At 48.1% G+C, this 21,927-nt stretch overlaps 1 protein-coding gene across 4 annotated transcripts in view; it reads left to right on the top strand.

Moving 5' to 3' along the window:
• Positions 1 to 17,003, top strand: part of CBFA2T2 (CBFA2/RUNX1 partner transcriptional co-repressor 2) — a 142,016-nt gene extending 125,013 nt beyond the window's left edge. For 2 of the 4 annotated variants that reach the window (XM_045444872.1, XM_045444874.1), the window contains exons 9-11: positions 3,187 to 3,255; positions 6,818 to 7,008; positions 12,141 to 17,003. In XM_045444872.1, coding sequence (XP_045300828.1) covers positions 3,187 to 3,255; positions 6,818 to 7,008; positions 12,141 to 12,440 — 560 coding nt within the window. In that variant the 3' untranslated portion in view covers positions 12,441 to 17,003. The remainder of the gene's footprint in view (positions 1 to 3,186; positions 3,256 to 6,817; positions 7,009 to 12,140) is intronic. The other 2 variants (XM_045444873.1, XM_045444876.1) reach the window with 2 other exon arrangements.
• Positions 17,004 to 21,927: the final 4,924 nt, after the last annotated feature.

Raw genomic sequence — 21,927 nt, 5'->3', positions numbered from 1 at the left:
GCATTGTATAAAAGTCAAGCAATATAGAACATATAAATTGTGAAAATCCTGCCGCCACCCAGTTTTTCTCTCCTGTTCCCATAAGTTCACTTATTAACAAATTAGTCTGTTCATACAGAATTTTCTATGCATATACTTAAAAGAACATTTTTCCCAGTTTTTTATTTTGAAGTTACCCAAACACAAAAATGTTAAAAGTGAGCACTCATATATATGCCCTATACCTAAGCCATTTTCCACATTGGCCATATTTGCTTTACCCCATTATAGATTGGCAGATAGGTACAATCTCCCCCAAATATTCATGACACTAGCCTTAAATGTTTTGTTCTACTTCTTCTAAGAACTAGAGCATTCTGGGGGCACCTGGGTGGCTCATTTGGTTGAGTGTACGACTTCAGCTCAGGTCATGATCTCACAGCTCATGAATTCGAGCCGCACGTTGGGCTCTGTGATGACAGCTCGGAGCCTGGAGCCTGCTTCAGATTCTGTGTCTCCCTCTCTCTCTCTCCCCCTAACCAAGTCACATTCTGTCTCTGTCTTTCTCAAAAATAAATGAACATTAAGAAAAAAAATTTAGAACTAGAGCATTCTCCTACATGACCACAATACCATTAGTTGCCCATTTCTGACCCAATTTACTTGCATTATCTGTCTGGCCTTTGATTACAATAGCCTTTGAGACTATAGAGGTTTTTATTTTTTATGTTTGTTTTGTTATTATTTTCTTAATTTTTAATGTTTATTTATTTCTGAGAGAGACAGAGTGTGAGCAGGGGAGGGTCAGAGAGAGAGGGAGACAGAATTCAAAGCAGTCTCCAGGCTCTGAGCTGTCAGCACAGAACCCAACGCAGGGCTCGAACTCACAGACTGCGAGATCGTGACCTGAGCTGAAGTCGGACACTTAACAGAGTGAGCCACCCAGGCGCCCCCATATTTATTTTTTTTGAGAGAGAGAGAGAAAAAGAGCATGAGTAGGGGAGGGATAGAGAAAGAATCTCAAGCAGGCTCCATGCTGTCAGCATGGAGCCCAACATGGGGCTCAGACTCACCAACTGTGAGATCATAACCTGAGCTGAAATCAAGGGTCAGACACTTAAGCGACTGAGGTACCCCAGGTGCCTCTGACACTCTAGTTTTTTTAGTGAACCAGCTGAAAATACTGATTTCTGTTCCTTTCTGGGTTAGAGATACAAAAACAGTTCCTCTGGCTTCTGGAAATGTCATGAAAATGTCCCTAGTTTCCAGCTATGTCCTGAGTAAGCTGAGAAGTTCCTTTAGGGTCAAGTGCATCTCACCTTTTTCATCTGTTAGAGAAATAAAATGCTGGGACCAGGCAGATATAAAGGATATGACCAAGGCATATTGCTAACCGAAGTGAAGTGGCTTTTCTTTTGTTTGGTCAAGACTTCCCCCATAGCCCCACAAGTAAACAAGTGTTTCTTCTGTTATTTAATACCAACGGCAGCTTGTCTATATACTCAGACCTTTTTTCTCACTGATTTTCCTTATTGAAGATTCTGTTGAAAATGACCTAGTGCCTTCTCTAGCTTGTGCCACTTTGATTCTTCTGATCCTAGATTTTTCCCTGTATTTATTTCATGAATCTCATCCTTGAGTTTCTAGGTATGTGACAAATGGCTGCATGAAACAGGCACCTAACCTGTGTTGAAGAGAGCCCTTCCATTTGTATTTTATTGACAGTGCTGGTAGCTCTTCTAGAGACCTCAGTGTCACAAAAAAGTATTAGTCCTATCAATATTTTAAACTTCTGGGATTGCTTCTTGTGGTGATAGAAATGTTCTGAAACTAGATAGTGAGGATGGTTGCACAACATTGTGAATATACTATGGGGCACCCGGGTGGCTCAGTTGGTTAAGCGTCCGACTCTTGGTTTCAGCTCAGGTCATGATCTCGTGGTTGGTGGGATTGAGCCCCAAATCGGGCTCTGTGCTGACAGCACTAGAGCCTGCTTGAGATTCTGTCTCTCCCTCTCTCCCAGTGTGCGCTCTTGTGCTCTCTCCCTCTCTCAAAATAAATAAACTTAAAAGATTGTACTGGATGTCTCTGAATTATATTGAAAATGGTAATTTTATTTGTATTTTACACGATTTAGAAAAAGCCTCCCTATCCCCTCCTATCTCTGTAGGAGATATAGATGTAGGTTCTTTGTGCTGATAGCCCCTGGAATGGGAGAGATCCTTTCCCTACCCCAGGGAGTTTCCTGCCTCACAGCCAGTTCCTAGACATTCCCGTGAGGACTAACCGTTTTAGAAAGCTCCTTTGGCAAACATTTCATGCCGGGCCACCCTCCCCTGTCAACTGACTGGTCCCCTGATTCCTCTTTGCATCATGGTTTGGTGTGTATTCAGAGCATAAAATTGTATATTAGCCTCAGTAAAACATAAGGAAATGGAGAAGTCTTCTGGGATTGACTCCTTAAAAAATTTTTTTAACTCAGTGGAACCACTTCTTATAAAACACTATATCTTAAAAATCATGATAAAAAAATATATATACATATATATAAGTCACTCTCCACCCTTAGGTCCTTCACAGCAACCCTGTAGGTCGCCTCCTTGGGCTACATTTGAAATGCACTGTTCCAGATCAGAATATTTTCTTTACTACTTGCTTTTTATTTGTTTGTAAGCATTTTAAGAAACTTTGAAGGAAACTGCCTTAAATCACATGTAAAAACTCAGAGTTGCCAAGAAACAAAAGCCATATTCTCTGACATATCTACAGAGCCGCTGAGAGAGACCTGTGCATGATGGGAAGTTAAAATGGATATGATATGCACACATACATATGCATAAGTATCTGTAGTTATTTTTTAGGGAGTATCATAAAAATGCATACATGTTCATAGGGAAAAGATAAGAACATATAGATAAGAGAAGGAAGTGAAAATCACTTTTAATCTTACTCCTTTGAATTGGAATACTGTTACTATTTGAGGCACGCACACACGTGCATGCATGTATGTGTTTTACAACTAAATATTAAGTATACTTTACTATCTGATTTTATCCCTTATCAGAATAATTTTTGCACTAAGTGAACATGTATCTTCGAATCTATGTGGTGAGTGAGAGGCGCTATTTTTCATTAAAAATTTTCATAAAAATAAAACATGTTGGTTATAGACAGCTTCTAACCCTGTGCTATTTATCTCTTCTGTAGATTCTCAGCGAGAATTCAACAGTAGGCCAGGAACAGGATATGTACCTGTGGAGTTTTGGAAAAAAACTGGTACGTGTCTGTCTGGTTCTAGATCACATATACGCACTAATTTGTGCGAGCATGGAGCACAAATTTGGGGGCTCCCGCCTCTCCTTCCCCAGCTTTCCCATACATCTGGACTGCCTCTCACGTTACTTTGCAGGTCAAGAATTTGGAATGACTCCCTACAGTCTGTCCAAGTCCTTTGCACACCCTTCTGCACCACCCTGAGGCATTAAGTAACCAACTTTTCCTTCCCTGTTTATATGCCTTATTTCTGAACATATAGCTCAGTTCATTTCTGCCTGTTTTCACTCAAATCTACACACACTATGTCCACGCACTACCACATTTCATTCATTCTGGTCTTGGAACAGCCCCCTGCTTTTCCTTTCACCTCCATTGTCCCTAACTTTGTCAAGACTGTTCTTGGTGGACCTTATTTTCTAGAAGACTAGAGGAGGGTAGGTCTGCCTATTGTGATAAGATGGGGCGGTTAACACCATGTCCCTAATCCTGCCCTTGTCCAGGTATGAGCCTTCCTCTCCTTTTTTTAAAATTAATTAATTAGTTAATTCATGTGAGTGTAGAAGGGGCAGAGAGGGGGAGAGAGAATCTTAAGCTCTATGCTCAGTGTGGAGCCCAACATGGGGCTCGATCCCACAACCTAGGATCATTACTTGAGCCAAAAACAAGAATCGGATGCTCAACTGAGCCACCCAGGTGCCCCGAGCCACCTTTTCCTTCTAGCCTCCCTTTTCCAGTACCATTTTTTTAATTGAGGATTTTCTTTTTATGTTTATTTATTTTTGAGAGAGAGAGAGGGAGACACAGAATCTGAAGCAGTCTCCAGGCTCTGACCTCTTAGCCCAGAGCCTGATGCAGTGCACGAACCCACAAAATGCGAGATCACGAACTGAGCCAATGTCAGACGCTTAACCTACTAAGCCATCCAGGTGCCCCAGATAAAATTTACTTCTACAAAAGTTAATACCTGACCTTCACAAGACTCTTCTAGAAGCATCAAGACCGTAATAAACAAACAGACAAAAGATAGGAACAAATTGTGGAAAATAAGAATAGACATACTATAGATTATTGTTCTTACTGGCAATCAGGAAGGTACAAGATGGGGGCACCTGGGTGGCAAGGTCGGTTGAGTGTTTGGCTCTTGATTTTGGCTCAGGTCGTGATCCCAGGGTGTCATGGAATCAAGCCCTCCACATTAGGCTCCATGCTGAATGTGGAACCTGCCTAAGATTCTCTTTTCCTCTGCCCCTCTCCCTTGCTTGCACTTTAAAGATTTTATTTGTAAGTATGGGGCTTGAATTCACAACCCTGAGATCAAGAGTTGCATGCTCTACTGCCTGAGCCAGGTACCCCAGTGCATGCAAATTCTTAAAATCATTCCTGTTTCATGCTTTTGAATTCTTCCTTTCAAAAGCATGTTATCAAAATTTATTTTGCCATTAAAAATAATTTGCAAAACTACATAGGAACTTGGAAAATCTTTGCAGTTGGAAACAGGGAAATATATATCATCAAGAAGTAGGATAGAATTATGGGAAATGAAGAGGGTAGTTGTTAAGGTAGAAAGATTACCATGTACAAGATCTCGATAACTAATGATTTCCTGCCTGCGAGATAACGTTGGGTTAACTATGGTTAAGAGCCAAAATTTGGTGTTGAACCAGCTAGATTTGAATTCTTCTTCTGCTATGGTGTCATCTGTGACTTTAGATGACTTTACTTTAGCAAGGTAGTTTTTCAAACTCTGACTCTTATTGATTGTCCTTAACCTGAAAGGAAAAAAGGTACTTCGGGGCATTGTTATGTTGGCTTAAGACACCTATATCTGGTAACTAAGAAGAGGCTTATGATGGGTAGCTGTGGTGGGCCACAGTGGACCTGTCTGGATACCAGGAGTAAAGGAAGCACAGAGGTCAGTGTCAAGTCAGTTCAGCATTGTCCCTTGCCCTTTGCAGTAAAAATGTCTTTTTTTTTCTTTTTTTTTTTTTAACATTTATTTATTTTGAGACAGAGAAAAAGAGGGAAAGCATGCACGAGTGGGGGAGGGGCAGAGAACGAAAAGGAGAGGGAGACACAGAAACCAAAGAAGGTTCCAGGCTCTGAGCTGTCAGTACAGAGCCCAACACAGGGCTCAAACTCACAGACCGTGAGATCATGACCTGAGCCGAAGTCAGACACTTAACCTACTGATCCACCCAGGCGTCCCAGGTTTTTTTCTTAAGGCTAGAGTGATAAGATCGAAGCCTAGGATGGCAGCCTAGAACATTCTTTGATTCTTTGAGCCTAGGCCATGTGAAAGAACCAAGCCGTAAAGGAGTTTCCTTAGGCTTCTGGGTTTTCCAGTTGTGTGGACTCGGGAAGGAGGTCATTCACTTGGGGAACTTAGAGATGAGGCTCAACGCGAAGAGTATGCCATTTGGAGTGTCCGTTCTGTGGAGACCAAGCAGGATGGCAGTGATGGGAAGAAGTGATCAGTAACCAAGTGAGGCGAGGGTGACTGGACCGGGCTTTGAAACCCAGACTCCTGGCGTGCCCAGATCTGTATCTTCAGCCTGCGCTTCTCTGCCAAGTTCAGTCCTCTAACCCTAACTGCCTCCTGGACATTTGTGTCTGGACGTCCCAGAGCACTTCAGTCTTCTCACTAGCCTCCACCTGGCATTTTGCTTACTCTCCGTTGCATCTCATAGCACTAGCGTTCTCTACCTTCAACTTCACCTCCAGACCCATAGCTGCCACCTGCCTCATTCTGCCCCATCCCTTCCTCTGTGCCACTTGCTCCCGCCTAAATTCAGTCTCTTCTGTCAGCTGAATGTCTACTGCCTCAGCCTCTCCCAGGCTGTCTCTGCCTCCAGTCTTTTCTCTTTGCATAGAACCCTTCAGGAGTTCGAGTTTTCTTTAGAAAAAGGGCCAAAGTCCTTAGCATAGGATGTGAGACTTGTCCAAAAATTCATTTCCACTTACCGTCTCAACCAGGACACGTTTTCTTGATCCTCCCCTGCCACTTGTAGAGCTGACCACTTTTCTACTTGAACACAGTTAGGAGAATATGGAGTCCATCTTAGTCCTCTAGGTATCCCCAACCCATGGCACAGCGCCTACTTCCATCTACACACCCAACAAATGAATACACGAACAGGCAAGTGAATGTAAGAATAAAAGTGAAAGAGTATGTCGTATGTTTCACCCTCTGTAATTTTGTTTTTTTTTTTATTTTTTTTAATTTTTTTTTAAATTTTTTTTTTCAACGTTTATTTATTTTTGGGACAGAGAGAGACAGAGCATGAACGGGGGAGGGGCAGAGAGAGAGGGAGACACAGAATCGGAAACAGGCTCCAGGCTCTGAGCCATCAGCCCAGAGCCCGACGCGGGGCTCGAACTCACGGACCGCGAGATCGTGACCTGGCTGAAGTCGGACGCCCAACCGACTGCGCCACCCAGGCGCCCCAACCCTCTGTAATTTTGGAAAAGTCCTCTCGTTTCAGCTCTGTCTCTTCTTGAAGCGATAGGGAGTGGGAGGGGAAAGATTTCTCGGCCAGTTAATTTTACTGTCACTTTCTTCTAGAAGAAGCTGTGAATAAGGTGAAAATTCAGGCCATGTCAGAAGTACAGAAAGCCGTTGCCGAGGCAGAGCAAAAAGCCTTTGAAGTGATTGCAACAGAGAGAGCTCGGATGGAGCAAACCATAGCGGACGTCAAACGGCAGGCCGCAGAGGACGCCTTCCTCGTCATAAATGAGCAAGAAGAGTCAACAGAGGTCAGAGTCCTGCTAGCCCTGGGGACTGGGGACTGGGTCTGGGGCAGCTGCAGTGACCAAGCTCACGGTTTTCTCAAGTGCTAGGCAGTAAGACACAACAGTGCTCTTGAACTACATGAGTGTAATTTTTATCTAGTACCAGAAGAATTTTCTTTCTTAATTATTATATTCTTAAACAAATCGGCTCATTTTATCAGTTTAAATGTTGAAAACTCAGCCTAAAGACAGAGTTTGTGGAATTGCATGATTATGGTGACTACCATTGACTAGTGGGCTCACCGTGTGCCAGAGACACAGAGTTAAGCATGTATGTTGCCTTTTTAATCCTCACTATGACCCTGTAAGGTAGGTATTGTTGGGTTCCGATTTTCCCAAAAGGAAATGGGAGCTTAGGAGGATTTAACTGTCATAATCCCACAGTGCTAAAGCCAGGGTGCGGGGGTAAGGAGATGTGGGGCCCTCTAGCATTTGGTCTGTTTATAAAGAAGATAGTTCTTTTATGGATAAAGTGACAGATTGGGCAGATGTGCCCGCCTCTTCAAGACCCCAAGCCCAGGACTCAGTGATGTTTGTACACTGGATACAGGATACTCTTGTACTGCAGTGAGGACAAAAGTAAACAAACTGGAAAGAAAAAAGCATATGACACAAACATCATAACAGTCCTTTGGAATGTAAAGTTCTGTAACTTTCATTTCTGTCATCTTTCAGCTTTGGGATGAACTTTAAGTCCTGAAACAACCCTGTTTCTTTAAGTAGGCAGATCCATCTGCCAACTGAGAACATAAAGAACTGGGTGGGGTTTTGTTGTTGTTGTGTTGTTTTTTAAACTAGAGAAACAGGGGCCCCTGCGTGGCTCAGTCAGTTGAGCGTCCGACTTTAGCTCAGGTCATGATCTCACGGTCTGTGAGTTCAAGCCCCCCGTTGGGCTCTGTGCTGACAGGTCAGAGCCTGGAGCCTGCTTTGGATTCTGTGTCTCCCTCTCTCTCTGCCCCTCCCCCGCTCGTGCTCTGTCTCTCTCTCTCTCTCTCTCTCTCTCTCTCTCTCTCTGTCAAAAATAAACAAACATTAAAAAAATTTTTTAAACTGGAGAAACATTACCTCATCCCACGTAAGTGATCCCCATCAGCGTAGCAGTGCCAGGCATGGCTGTGTAAGGGTGAACGTGCCTAGGCATTACGTGGCTATCACAGAGGATGTTGGAAAATTCCTTGTTGTAGCACCCTAACAAGTGCACTGAATTGTAAGAAAATGATTCCTTTAACCCTCTTCTTGCCTTTCTCCCTGGCAGCTTTTTCTTTAGAATTGTTTTTGAGCAGGGATATCTCTGTGGTATTTACTTCTGTATCTGTAGCTGTCTATTATCAATATCATTATCTGTTCATATTTACCTGCTTTTATATCTGTGTTTACTTACCCTTAACTGTGTCTGCCTCCAAAAAAAGGAGTGTAACATTTTGGCTGAGAGCATGAATTCTGGATCTAGACTGCATGGTTTAAATCTCAGCTCTCCATTTATAGCATTGGGGTGTTGGGACCTGTAATTTTCAACAGTGCACAAAGAGGCCTGCAGGTGAGGCATGCACCAGCATCCATCCCAGGCAACTTTCCAAAGCAGGGGAGTGTTAGCAGGACCTACGCTGTGTGTTAGTTTGCATCGGTCCAGATGGGCTGAATTCCCTTTATCCCATCCAGAAAATTCTACTTGAAGTCCAGCAGGCATCTCTGGGATTCTTGTTCATTCTCTGAGAAGTGGTGGGGTATAATGGAGGTTAAGAGCCCTGAGTTCTAGTCCCACTCCCCCCTCACACTGGCAGTGTACCATACCTTAAGGACTCAGTTTCCTTCTCTGTATAGTGAGTGTTGTAGCAGCTCCTGGCCTGCTGATCTCATAGTTTTTACAAAATATAATGAGATCAAAATTGTGACTGTGCAAGTGTTTTTAAATTGTAATGCACTGTGTAGACAGAAAGGATTTTGTTATGGTGTAAAAACACAGGTATAAGCTGTGGCAGCTCCGGCTTTTACAGGACAGCTGTGTCCTCTGAGGCCAGACCCTAAGAGTCTGTTCTCGGGCACAGGGATGCAGTCAGATGTGTCCTCATCTTTGCCAAAAGACACCTTCTGTCCTCGGCCTGGATTTCCTTGCAAACCTAATGAGCTAGCTATTGACTGTAAGATGGGTAGTCGGTTCTCCTTTGGGCCAGGTTTGCAATAAGGTCAGGAAGGCCTGGGAAGGATCCCAGGGATTTTGATAAGCCCCAGGTCATTCTGGTACAGGTGGGTCCCCAGGCCACATTTAGAGTACAGGTATCCCCTGCTTTTTGAAAGTTCACGTTACGCCTTTGCTTTTACAAAAGATGTACGATAGTACCTGTTTTCACTTGCCAAAAGAAGTCTGAGGAGGATTTTCACTTTTATGAGAAAAGACAAAAAGCAAAAATAGCATTCAGCATTTGTTACACAGTGAGCTGTTCTAGAAGCAGCACACGCCCTGAGCGGCAAGAGTGGCCCTGCCAAGCTCCTTCCTTGGGAACTACACCCTCAGCAATCCAGCTGTGAGAGCTTTGAACTGGGTTTGTGAGCATCTGTGCTTTATCTCTATTTTGTGCATCCATTAGCAAGATGTGTCCTAAGGAAAAGCCTAAGAGAAGTTATTTTTTGGGTCTGGAAATTTTTCCATGTAAATTAATGCTAATTGCTTTTCCACTTTCCACCATTTCAGCTTACAGAGGTTTCAGAGGAAGGCTCCACTTCCAGATAGCAGGGGAACCCGTAATAATGGCATAGACTGATCTTTGCTTAACAAAGGAAATTCTGCAGTCCCCTTTCTGACTGACTTGGCCAGTAACTCACAAGGTTTATAATGTCTCCCCACTTGCTACAAAGGACTGTTTGCCACATGTGTCCCTCCAGCATTGAGGAGTGCCGACCTGAAGGGCAACTGCATGTACAATAATACAGTTTTACTTTATATCTTGGCAAAAAGCCTCATGATTGTCAGGGGGGAGAAGCCACAGGAAAAGGGAACCTACAGTATCCTTTTTACTCTAGCTGCTCTGGCACTAACCACCTTGCTCTTGCATTCTCTGGTCCTGCCTCTGTGGGGGCCAGTTACCTTGTTTTATTGTATCCCATAAATTCAGAAATAATCTATTTTAAATATATAAGGGCAGCCAAGATGATAAACTAGTGGTTTAATACTCTTTCCCCATTTCAGGAGCGCCTGGGTGGCTCAGTTGGTTAAGTGATTTCAGCTCAGGTCATGATCTCACCGTTCAGGAGTTTGAATCCCGCATCGGGCTCTGTGCTGACAGCTCAGCTGGAGCCTGCTTTGAATTGTGTCTCTCACTCAAAAATAAACATTAATTTTTTTTTTTTTTTTTTTAATATTCTTTCCCAGTTTGAGATGCTCTTGCAGGCTTGGACAGAACTAGTAGAGGCTCTCCCATTCGGCTGGGGCCAACACAGCAGCCCCACGTGGGCAATAACCGATTTCTTCCCCACAAGTGATAATGTTCCGCCACAGCATCACTTGGGGCCAGCCTACCGGGCTCAAAAGGATGAAATTCTCCGGAACTGTAGTTTGCTTGAGGTTCTGTAAATGTAACCTGGGAAAGCCATCCGTCACCTATTCTGGTCCTCTGTTGTTGGTGCTGGGCAAGTTTGGGCCGTCCCGAGTATATTTCCTGACAAGCCAGTTGTGTTTGAAGGGAGTCTGCAATCCTTTGTAAGCTCTTCAGAACTAAACTTGTACATTGAGTCTGGCTGAGCCAGGAGGTCCAGGTTCCAGGCTTGACACAGACACGTGATCACTTCATAGCCTTAGGCACGTCCCTGCCTGCTGGCTCTCAGTGTCCCATCTGCACAGTGCAAAAGGTGGGCTAGGTGGCACCACGCACGTGTCTGTTGTTTAATACTTGAGCAAGTGTCAGATTTCACTGGGGATAGTGTCTTTCTTCCCTGAGGAGACTACAGAGTGGTCAGGCCTGGCCTCCGGCCTCCGGCCTCTGCCATTCTGGAGAACCTGTGGAGGGGGAGGGGGGTGCCGGCCAGCTGGTGCTCAAGTCCTTTGTGACACCTGACAAAGCCTTGCCTGCTCGTGGTAGTTTCATCTGGCCAGTGCCAGAGGATTTTTCTCTTGTAGGTGGGTCCTGAAGGCGTCAGGGGCAGGCTCACTGGTGGGGTCCTCATGGGAGCCTAAGGGAAGAGAGAGTTCCAAGGGGCAGGTGCCAGGAGTCGCACTGGTGTCAGCTTTCTTCATGACGCTGCTTTGCCTTGGCTGACTGGGGGAAGCCCAACGCTGTCTGTTCAACAACTGTTCGGCGCCTTTCACGACTGCTCTTTATAGCGCTAACCAGGTCTCAGCGTGGCTCATCCCTTCTGGTGGAATTAGTTCTCTCTTGGTTGGTGTTCTCCCTTCCTCACCCCTACCCCCATGCATCTCTGCTAAGCCCCAGCAATACCTGCCCCTTCTCCGGCAAGTGGAAGGAGTGGCAAGGAACCTTCCGGGCCGCTGAGTTCTGAGGAGTTGTAGGGCTCCCTTAAACGAGCCAGAAGCAGTCCCGTGACTCCCAGCCCACCCCTGACACGACAGATCCCTGACGGAGAACAGGCACAGAGGAAGTAGCACAACTACCCACTCTTCCACGCCCATCCTGGTCCCCTGACAGGGGACTTTTCTTGAAAGGATCAGGTGTTGGTGGTGGAAACACCCAAGATCATTCCTCTGTTGGGAGGAGCGAGAGAAGAAACATTACCTAAACACACGTCTGCATGCGTGGTATCGGGGACCCCAGGACAGAGTTTGGTTTGGTCGCTGAGGATTAAATGGGACTCAAAACAATGAGTAGGTACCTTTGTTGGGCGGTGTGAGACCTCCCACCTGCCCTCCCCTGGCACCCTTCGTCTTGCTGTCCCTCCGGCCTGTGGTAGGTGGTTTTCCTCACAGATGAAGGAGATTCAGAGAGGAGTGTGTGTTTCCCACGCACGAGCAAACCGCAGTAGAGGCGGGACAAGCACAGGTACACGTAGCTCCAAATGCCGCGCTCTCCCCATGTAGCACAGGTGACAAATGATGATAAGCCTGCCCCACGAGATCCAAGCAACTAACCCGAGCCCGTGTCTTGCAGAACTGCTGGAACTGTGGCCGCAAGGCCAGCGAGACCTGCAGCGGCTGCAACATCGCACGATACTGCGGCTCTTTCTGCCAGCACAAGGACTGGGAGCGGCACCACCGCCTCTGTGGCCAGAACCTGCACGGCCAGAGTCCCCACAGCCAGAGCCGGCCACTGCTTCCTGGAGGGAGGGGCTCCTCGGCCAGGTCCACCGACTGCAGCGTGCCGAGCCCGGCTCTGGACAAGACCTCGGCCACCACCTCACGCTCCTCAACACCTGCCTCTGTGACAGCCATCGACACCAACGGACTTTGAGCCCCAGACTCACTTCCCTCTGATGACCTCACAGCACGGCAAACCATGGCACAGGGGGCCCGGCTGTTTGAACCAGTGCAGTTAGCTGTTGGGTCATCAGCACGGAGTGAAGTGGAGGCAGGAAGAGTGCAAGGCCAGCCAACACTGCTCCACAGCCCCTCCGGACACTGGCCCCAGTTTCCTGTCTGTGTCCTTGGGGGAGCTAGTGTGCCAGTCTCTCTGCACACAGGCAGCTAGCCAGAGCCGCTCCTCCTTCCTTGGCTTCCAGGTTTGTTCCCGTTCCAGCTGAAACTGGCGTGGCCGTCCCCTTCTCAGTATAGACCACCAGCTCCCCTCCCTGCCTCTCCAGGCAGCAGACCCGTCAGAGGTGCCCGGTCGGGCTGGAGGGGGCTCGCCCCACACACTGCCGCCTACTCCACCGTCCTCCTGCGGCAGAGGCCCGGAAGCTGACAGCAGGCCGTGGAGGAGATTCCCTCCGACGGGGGTGGCCCCTCTTGCCCTGGAACAGCTCCTTTAACCCCATTTCCACCCTCAGCAGATGCCACTGACTAGCCCCCGCCCCCGGACATGGGCAGGCAGAAGCAGCACTCAGGACCCTCTCTTCAACCCTGCTGTTCAGACTTGTTAAGAGTATCAGAAATCACAGGAAATAAGTCACCATTTCACTAAAAGCACCCGTAATAATGAAAAACAAATAAAACTTCCTCCAAGCATCACAGATCATTTTGGACAAGATTTTCCAACCTGGCTTGCTACTTTAGTTTGGGACCCATTTTTTTCTCTCTTACCTGATTTTGCTTATGCAGAAATAGTTTCCAGCGCATGGATTGGTCTGAGGGAGAAAGACTCAACTGTGGATAGTCTGTTCTCTCTGAGCATGTTGGCCAAACTAGTATCGTCAAACCATTGAATGGATTATCTATTGGAAATGCAGAACCTTTTGTCACCGCTTGGCTGTTTGCACAGTCGTCTTGTTCTGTGTCCCTTTTATCTCAGACCGCGCACGTCCAGATCACTGTGTGGATCTTCTCGTGGTCTCTCTTTGGCCCCTGTTAAGCTCTGGTTGTCCCATAGGATGTGATGTGTTGTGGCTAGGACCTGCCTCAGCAGTCAAGGCCTGCTCACATCTCAGCAGCCTTTCTGGACCTGAAAGAATTCTTCAAACCTCGTCCATAGTACATATGATGTCAGTTTATTATCAGGCATACAGTCTCGGTTTCCTTTATGGTGTCTATTTGATACCTTCCCTCTCTGAGCTAAGAAAAGGTCTGTGAAATGTGACAACCATTTTGAGAGAGGCTTACCAATTTTCCTTCCCATCATCAGGAAGGTTTCTAGATTCTTACCTGGCTCTCCAAAGGTGATATCACCTATACCTCTTTTAAAATATCAGGAACTGCCACACACATTCTTCCCTGCCATTTGTGTTTTGTTGGGAGCACAAGGACCCTGACTCTCCCACTCTCCCCCTCCAAGCCTCCAGCACCCTCTTGCCCCAAGGAATCTGTTGGGGTGAGTTGGTTGGGCCTGCTCCTGGCCCGTGAAAGCCCAGCTTTAGATGGCTACCTTCTGTGCGCTGACCAGAGGGAAATAAAAGCTCTGTCTCATCAAGGAAAAGTGATTAGCATAGTAGCGTTGTCCTCACATACAGGGGTATCTTACTGCGAGAACTTCTAAGTCCCTAATTTACCTAAAGATTCTGTATCTTGCAAAGGAACTCAGTACCAGGCACCTTTAAAATACCTGGATTTCCAGTGCATAAAGTAAAGTAAGATATTCCCAGAGAATGAATAACAGAATAATGTTATCCATTAAACTGGAATTCCTTAAACTGCAGCTGTTGGTGGGGCATCGGGACCAACAGGAATGAAATTAGTACTCCGGGAAGGACTTGCCTACATTTACTTGAGACATGGGGTATCCCATGAGGAAGTCATAGAGCCTATGAATCAGAGCAAGAGAGTATCCCGTGGTACCCGTTGGGTCTGTCCCCAGGTCACTGCCTTTTCATTGACAAGATGTACACCTGGACAGGTTCTTTAAATCTTCAGTTGGCCACAGGACCAGCCAGGGTAGCCCAGGTTTTTCCTGGTTGGAATAAAGAGCCAAAAGCAGGGCCCACCGTCCATTTCTGTAGCTATGGTTTTAGTTTAGTGTGCGGGTCCTAGGTGGCTGTCGTGGGCTGTGGTTCTACTGACAGCTGTGTTGGCAGAGTTACTGTGGTGCTGTTCTAGGCCGCTTTGCTCACCCGCTGCCCAGAGGCCAAGCTGAAAACCTGGGTAGTATTCCACACTGTAGTTCAGTTCTCAGACCTTTTGCTGTTCATTTTGGTCACTTTCACATCTAGGTTGGTAGGGCATCTGTCCAAGACTTCCTGTTTAGGTGTAAAGAATCCCTTTCTTCAGCTCCCTCCTCTGAAATTCTGCTGTCTGGTTGGGAGAAGGAGGGGCACTGCCTTGGGGTGGGCAGGGAGGGGGTGGAAGGGGCAAGGGTGACTGAGTCCAGCTTCCCTACTTGGTCTCCAGTGTCTGCTCACCATCCCAGCCACCAGGTTTGGAGTACAAGTTCAGGCTTCCCGCTTTCATCTAGTTAGGCTTAAAATAACTTGATACAGTCAAGCTACTTAGAGGACCAATCTTCATAGTTAATATTGGGGGGGAGAAAGAAAAGACAGAGGGGATGGGAGTGGTGGTACTGGAGGTGTCGGGGCGGTCCCGGGCTCTTCAATATTATCGTAGAAATGAAAAGCAAATGTGACATGTGCCTGCCCACCCGTCAGAGCACATCTGGAGGATGAGGCCAGTGTTCAGCATCGCCCACTGAGGGACACTGAGAAGTGACGGGACTTCACTGTCCTCTGCTTGCGAGAAGTGGTTGCAGGAACCAGGGAAGGCCAGGGTGGCCAGACTGGGAGCCACCTTTAAATGTTCGGAGGGATGATTGAGGGCTGAATCTTCACACCCACCCTCAGTCGCCCTTTGGGTCCCCACCACCTGCACCATGTCTGACTCTGCCCAGTGGTGAAAATGGACTCAAGAAGAAGTTGGCTAACTCCACCTGCTCAGGAGTAGGCAGCCTACCCTAGGAATTGTGATCGTGAATGGGACTTCCGCTTTGGAGGGTCCCTGCAGCTCCAGGGTGGGCCTCTAGCACATGTGCTCAGGCACAGGCATGTGACCCTGAGGTCACAGAGCGAGTGGATCTTGGACAGTGCTGAGTCCTACATGTCTCAGCGAATCGAAGTCTGGAAACCAGACGCATCTACCCAGCACAGATCGGTGTCATGTTGGCTGCAGTGTGGACATCCTTTGCCCATCTGGGCCTGCTAGTCCACCAGGAACTCCTCACTTCTTGGGGTCAACATGAACATCTTCAGCTTCTAGACAGAAAATCTACACTTTACTCTCTATGGCCTTGTTCCAAAGTCAGATTGATCCCCAGGGCTGTCACCTGCTTGAAAGGGTGTAGACCTTATTCTGGATAGTTCCAGAAGCTATCTCAGCAAGTGGAGTTGGAGGTTCAGCAACACTATTGGAATTGTGTGGTAGTGAGTTCTTCACAACGAAATAATGACCAGGTAGCCATTTGTCCTGGAAACTGTAGAAGGGATTGTGGATTGAATGAATCATTTAGAACACATCTTCGAAGCTTTCTTCAGAACTGGTGTCAGAACCAGGTCAGTAGACCAAGCCAACTTAGGTTCTTTTGTTTTGTTTTGTTTTGAAGCTATTTACAGAGAACTGGGTGGTGGCATGTTTGAACCAAATGTAAGAAAAGCCACAGGGACCTGGACTGTTCCAGCATGGGCCAGCCGGCCAGGTGTCCGGGAGGAGTCTTGTCTGGGTTGGGGAGGGGGAGCTGGGCGAGCTATGAATAGGGCCTTTCTGGCTCTCTAAGTGTCTAGTTCTTATGAAACCAAAACACTGACTACCTGCCTCTTTGCTCACATGCATTGACACGCTCATTTCCAAAGATGATGGTGCAGGTGACCTTTTCCATCGTGAGCCAGGAGAAGGTTGGGAGACCTGAGGGTGGACCTTGCATCCCCCTTCCGCTCCACAGCCCCAGAAATGGCACTTCCCTGCAGACCCCATCTGGTCAGGCCCACAGCTGCCCAGTGTACACTCGTCGATGCTTATACCAAATAGGGCATGTGCGGCTGGTGGCTGGCGGAGGCAGCCCCGTCCCTGCATTGGAGTTGGCGGAGAGAAGCATAGGTGAATGATTGAAAGTGCTATTTGGCTCAGCGGCCTTTGGTCTACTTTCACGGCTTTCCAAGTTCCTGATGAGGCTACAAAAGCTCCATCCATAAAAGAAAGCCAATAATGTAAATAAAAAAGTATGCCTCCGAGCGTGGACTTTAAAGGGGGATGATGAATGTGAAACCACCCACAGGATGCGGTAGTCTGGTTTTTCTGTGCTTTGTCATTTTACTCTGATAGCGATTTTTGTTACTTAACTCTGTGCATAACTTATTTAATGTACTGTATAAATGAACCAAAACTGTTAAATATGTATTTAGTTTGTTCTACTTAAAGTAGTCAATAAAAAGGCTATATTCCTTTTCTGACTCGGGCTGGAAGGGGACTGGGAGGGCAGGTGGTATATCCACCGGAAGACATCCTTCCCGCAGGCTTCCACAGACGCTCCCCCCTTTTGTGGGGCGGGGGTCTCCAGTGGTTCCGCGGTGGCCTAAAGAGCACCCCAGGGAGTGAAAGCCGGAGGTACTGCTGAGGAGACCAGCTGCTACACCTCTGGGCCGCCAGCAGAGGAGCCCGGCCCCGGGCCCAGCCAGGCTGGGTGCTGGCTCTGGGCCCCCGGCAGGGGGCAGCGACAGCTTACAGACACTCCCGGTTCTTCACTGGGGAGTGAGCTTTTGGGACAGAAAGTGAAAAATAGGGGAGTGGCCTCGGAGCTACTTTTTTCTAACAGCTCTCACGTAGTTCCTTAGAAAGTTTTCACATACCAGGACTTGTGAATATTCATTCCTGTTCTTCTTACACGGATGTTAAATCACGTGAGTTCACGGTTTCCTTCATGCTCACTTGCTCAGTGGGTGTAGGATTTAATCGGGGTTATACTTTCATGGACTCTTCGCCTCCTGTCAGGTAATTGGATCGCCTTCAAGGTTTCCCTGTCCAACATACTAAAGTGAACATCTTCCTCTGCCTGCTTTATTTCTTTGGGATAATTTTCCAAAGTGGGAGTTCTAAAACTGACCATTTCTTGCATCCGTGGAGAATACGTTCCGACTGCTTTCCTGAAAGCCCACCAGCTTGTGGTGCCCCCAAGCAGGCCGTGTGTAATACTTTCCATGGCTCTGAGGTGGTCTAACCAGCCGTGACGTGACCCAGATTGGTGCAGGCACACCCGTGCACACCTGTATGTATGGAGTCTTAGGCTGTCAGTCCAGTTTCCTGGCTAGTGACCCAAGTCCTCACTTCCCAGGGCCCTGGCCCCATCCTCCCTCCTGTGGCCCAAATACCCATCTCTGGCCTCTGCCCTAGACCTACTTCGAAGCGGCCTTGCCCGAAGAGACTTGTTGACACCAGCAGCTTCACAGGCCCTCAAAAAGCAAAGGGAGTGATCTTGGGGTAGGGGAAAGGGCCGGGCCATGGCCATGGCCCCACAAGACAAGGTGGCGGCCTTGCTGCGTGATCTTTCACGCAGATGGTGCCAACTGCCAGTCTCTTGGCAGCTGCCCAGCGCTGCAATCCGGCACCTAGAACAATAACAGGATCTCAGCCTTGTGACTGCCAGCCTCGCACAAAAGCACATTTGGTAGACAAGTCAGCAATCCACAGCCTGCCTTAGCTCTGAAAAAGAGACCCTCGGGACTCCAGTGATAGTACAGTAAAATAACTATTGGCTATAGAAAGTCTAAGAAATTGCCGTTATCATAAAAAAAAAAAAAAAAAAAAAAAACCCAGATGCTGGATAAATTCCAATGAATGGGCTTTTAGCTGCATTGCTGAGGTCACAGATGAGGAAGTCTAGGGAATCCCCAAGGGCCAGGACAAAAAATTAGAAGAGTACAGCAAACCAAAACCACAGAGGTAGTTGAACACAAAAGAGGAAACCTGTACTGCCTTGGGTCAGGAGAAATTTCAAGAAGGTGGAGTCTGAGAGGTTAATTGCCTCTAGGGGCAGTGTGAGGCTCTGAAGGGCTTTGATCCTCTACAAAATGCAGAAGCAGATCTGGGGCCAATCTGTCCACCCAGGTCACTCTGGCTTTCACCTCAGTGAAAAGGCAAGCAGGGAAAAATCTGCAAAGGGAACTATGCAGAACTCTCTGCCCGTCTGAAGGATGAGAATCTAGAGACTCCTCATGTCTGCTCTCTCCTGGGCTGAGGAATTAAGATAATTATAAGCTTGCAGGTATCTCCTGGTGTCTGACAGAAGCAAAAGTGAAAATCCTCTAGGGAAAAAAACTATCAAAAATATAAATCATAATATAGCAACCAATTATAAAGTGTCCAAAAAAATTACTGAACATCTGAGGAAATGAGCCACTATGAGCAAGAGTCAGCAAGAAGAGTAAACAATTGATTTAGACCCCAGGAACTTCAGATAATAGTACCAGATACAGAATGTAACTATGAAATCTCTAAAGATGGTGCTGGAAAAAAGTGAGCACAAACTAAGAGACTAAATAACAGGCAGATGTGAAAATCAAATTCTGGAGAGGACCACTCTGCAGAGTAAATACCCTGCACTACCGGACAGCATAGTAGATGAATCTGAAAGCGGGTGAAGCATAGACAAGGAGATGGAAAACAGGAAAAAGTTGTTCCTTCCGGAACGTGTCGAGCGGAGAGCCCTTTCAAATTTTACCAAGCGTGGAGTCAAGGAGCCTACTGACTTCTCTCTCAGCATGAAAAGGGAAATAATTGGCCTGAGATGATTCGACCTCAGTATAAGCAAATTGCATCGATCTGAACTCCTCTTGCCTGTCAGTGCTGGTTTCTTACTGCTGGGTTTTTAGGGTCCAGAGTTGGGTTTATCCTCTCCTCAGCTGTCCTCCCTCCCAAGAGGGTTGCGGGGACCCACAACAAACCACCCACCGACCCCTCCCCCATTCCCCAAGAGAGCTTCACTGTCTTGGGTGCTGGGCGCCCTCTTGTGGAAAGAGCCTGACTTGCTCCCTCTGTTGCCTCGAGCCCGCAAGCCAGATTCCTCTCCGGTGCGCACCCCAGCAACTTTTCCTTTCTCCTTTGCAACCATTTCTGCCTTTCCGCCCCATGAGTTCGGCTAACATTATCTGGGTGCCTCCTAGGGAGTTTCGGAAGTAAATCAACCCCACCACCACCTACCTTCGGATGGCTGGGCCCTGAATAGCCCGCACCAGGTCAACCCTCCACATTGCGCTGTGCTCCCATGGCTCTTCCTTGCTGCCCCATCTGCCATCCTGCAACCCCAAGCCTTGGCCTCCTTCCTTCCTTCCTTTGTTCTAGCTGCCACTGTCCTCCAGCCATGCTCTGGCTTCCATTGCTAAAGGATGCCTGGGATCTCCCTCAGCTTTGTTCGTGCTTGACAGCAAGCAGCTACTGGTGCCAGGGAGTAAGTCCGGCTATGACTTGGAGCAAAGTGTTTGCTAGCTGAGCTTTCTTCTTTCTCTTTAAATTGGGCATGCTAATGATGCCCACACCATTGAGTTGCTGTGAGGTGAAATGTGATGATACGGGAGTTGTCCCAGCACGGGGCCTGGTGCCCAGGACCCTCGGTAAACAGAGGCTGCTCTCATAGCCTGCTTCTCCCTCTGCCACTATGTGATTTCCTTGAGAGGATCCATCTTTGCCCCAGTATCCTGCCTGGAGCATGGTGTCTTACATATGTACTTGTTTTGAGAATAACTTCCTGGGGGCACCTGGCTGCCTCAGTTGGTAGAGCATGCGATTCTTGATCTCGGGGTAGTGAGTCCAAGCCCCATGTTGGGTGTAGAGCTTTGGAAAAGTGTGTGTGTGTGTGTGTGTGTGTGTGTGTGTATCCGTGTCTTCCTGAAGGCCCACCTAATTCTCAGGTCCTTTGTTTTGACGCATCAGAGGCTGTGTTAAGGGGACTTGGTGTGTTTCCCTCTGAGAGCTGGAGAGCAATGACAGCCATTTAGACTGTTGCTGTCTCTCCCACACCTGGCCTGGCACTGGCCCAGTCACCAGAACAGGTTTGAATGTGTACAGGTGAGTCACTGGCACAGGTGGGAGAGGTGAGGAGGCAGGTGCAGGGAGTGGGTGGAAGGGCGGGGATGGCAGCTGGTGGAAGGACCCAGGAGCTCTCCCAGCTTCAGTACTCTGCCTGCCCTTGACCTGGGTGCTGTCACCAGCTCGGGGCATTTCACCGTCCCCAGCACCTGCCACAAAGCAGGTGCCCAGTGGCTGCTGAAATGAGATGAAGAGCCACCAAGAGCAGGGCATTGAGGGCAAGGGCTGGAAAGGTGACCCAGACCTGATGGCTTTGACCTGCTACTTAAAGGCTAAGGCGGCGTTTCTGTGGTGGACAGAGGCAGGGGTGTGGGGGAGGCCAAGAGGGAGTGACAGGTCACAAATAGCCCAGCTCAGCTTGTGTGTGTTTTAGGGAGAGGAGGCTCCACAGAGTGGGAGGGGGGGCTGATTGCTAAGGGTCTTGAATGCCAATTCAAGTAACCAAACTTGATCTTGATGCTGAAGCCAGTGTGGTGCCATTGAAGGGTCTTAGCCACAGGGGTGTGGTCCCCACGTCAATGTTTTGAAAGCCCTTTGTTTCTTATGGAATGGATTTGGGGCGGGGTGGGGGGGGGGGATGCAGATGGGAAGCCCAGTGAAGAGGCTGCCACAGTCTTCTAGGCCAGAGGTGATGGTGGACACAAGCTGGGGGTTAGGGTGACTACCGGATGGAGATGAAGGTGGGCTCTCAAGAGGTAAGTAAACACGACATAAAGGCTTGGCAACCTCCTCTGTGCTCCTGCAGGCTGCCGAGAACTTTGTTCTCCCTGTAAGCTCTAACTCCAGTGTCGGGTCTACAGTCCAGCCCCCACAGCCACCGGACATTCCTGACGGCTTCCAGGCTGCCCTGTTACCTGCAGGCCATCGTGCAAATTCCCTCTGGTCGGGCCCCCTGCCTCACCTCCAATCCCTTACACTCCATGGCTCCACCTCTGCTCCCTTTGTGTGCCACGTTCTCCCTCCCCAACCACCCCTGTCAGAGACCCCAGCTCAAAGCCGGGACACCACCCAGGAGGCCACCCCCGACCCTGCGGGACCGGCCCGCTCCCCTCCACCTGCAGCGCCCTCCCCAGCACCTGCCAGCTTCCGTAAGGGAGGAAGGCCACCGCCAGGTGAGGCGGGCAAGGGCGAAAACCCTCCGGAGGCACTCGCTTCACAGGTGTCAGCTTGAGGATTTCAGCATCATCGTTCGAAGATGCCAACGGGAAGTGTTTTTTAGTGTTGAGGGTTTGCTGTTGCTGTTCGTGTGGAGGAAATGGAACAGAAGCAATTAGAACCTAGGACAGAAA

This window comes from Leopardus geoffroyi, chromosome A3, assembly GCF_018350155.1.
Source record: "Leopardus geoffroyi isolate Oge1 chromosome A3, O.geoffroyi_Oge1_pat1.0, whole genome shotgun sequence".
Taxonomy (NCBI): Eukaryota; Metazoa; Chordata; class Mammalia; order Carnivora; family Felidae; genus Leopardus; species Leopardus geoffroyi.
Note: the sequence above shows the minus strand (reverse complement) of the source record. Positions and strands in the feature narration are given on the sequence as shown.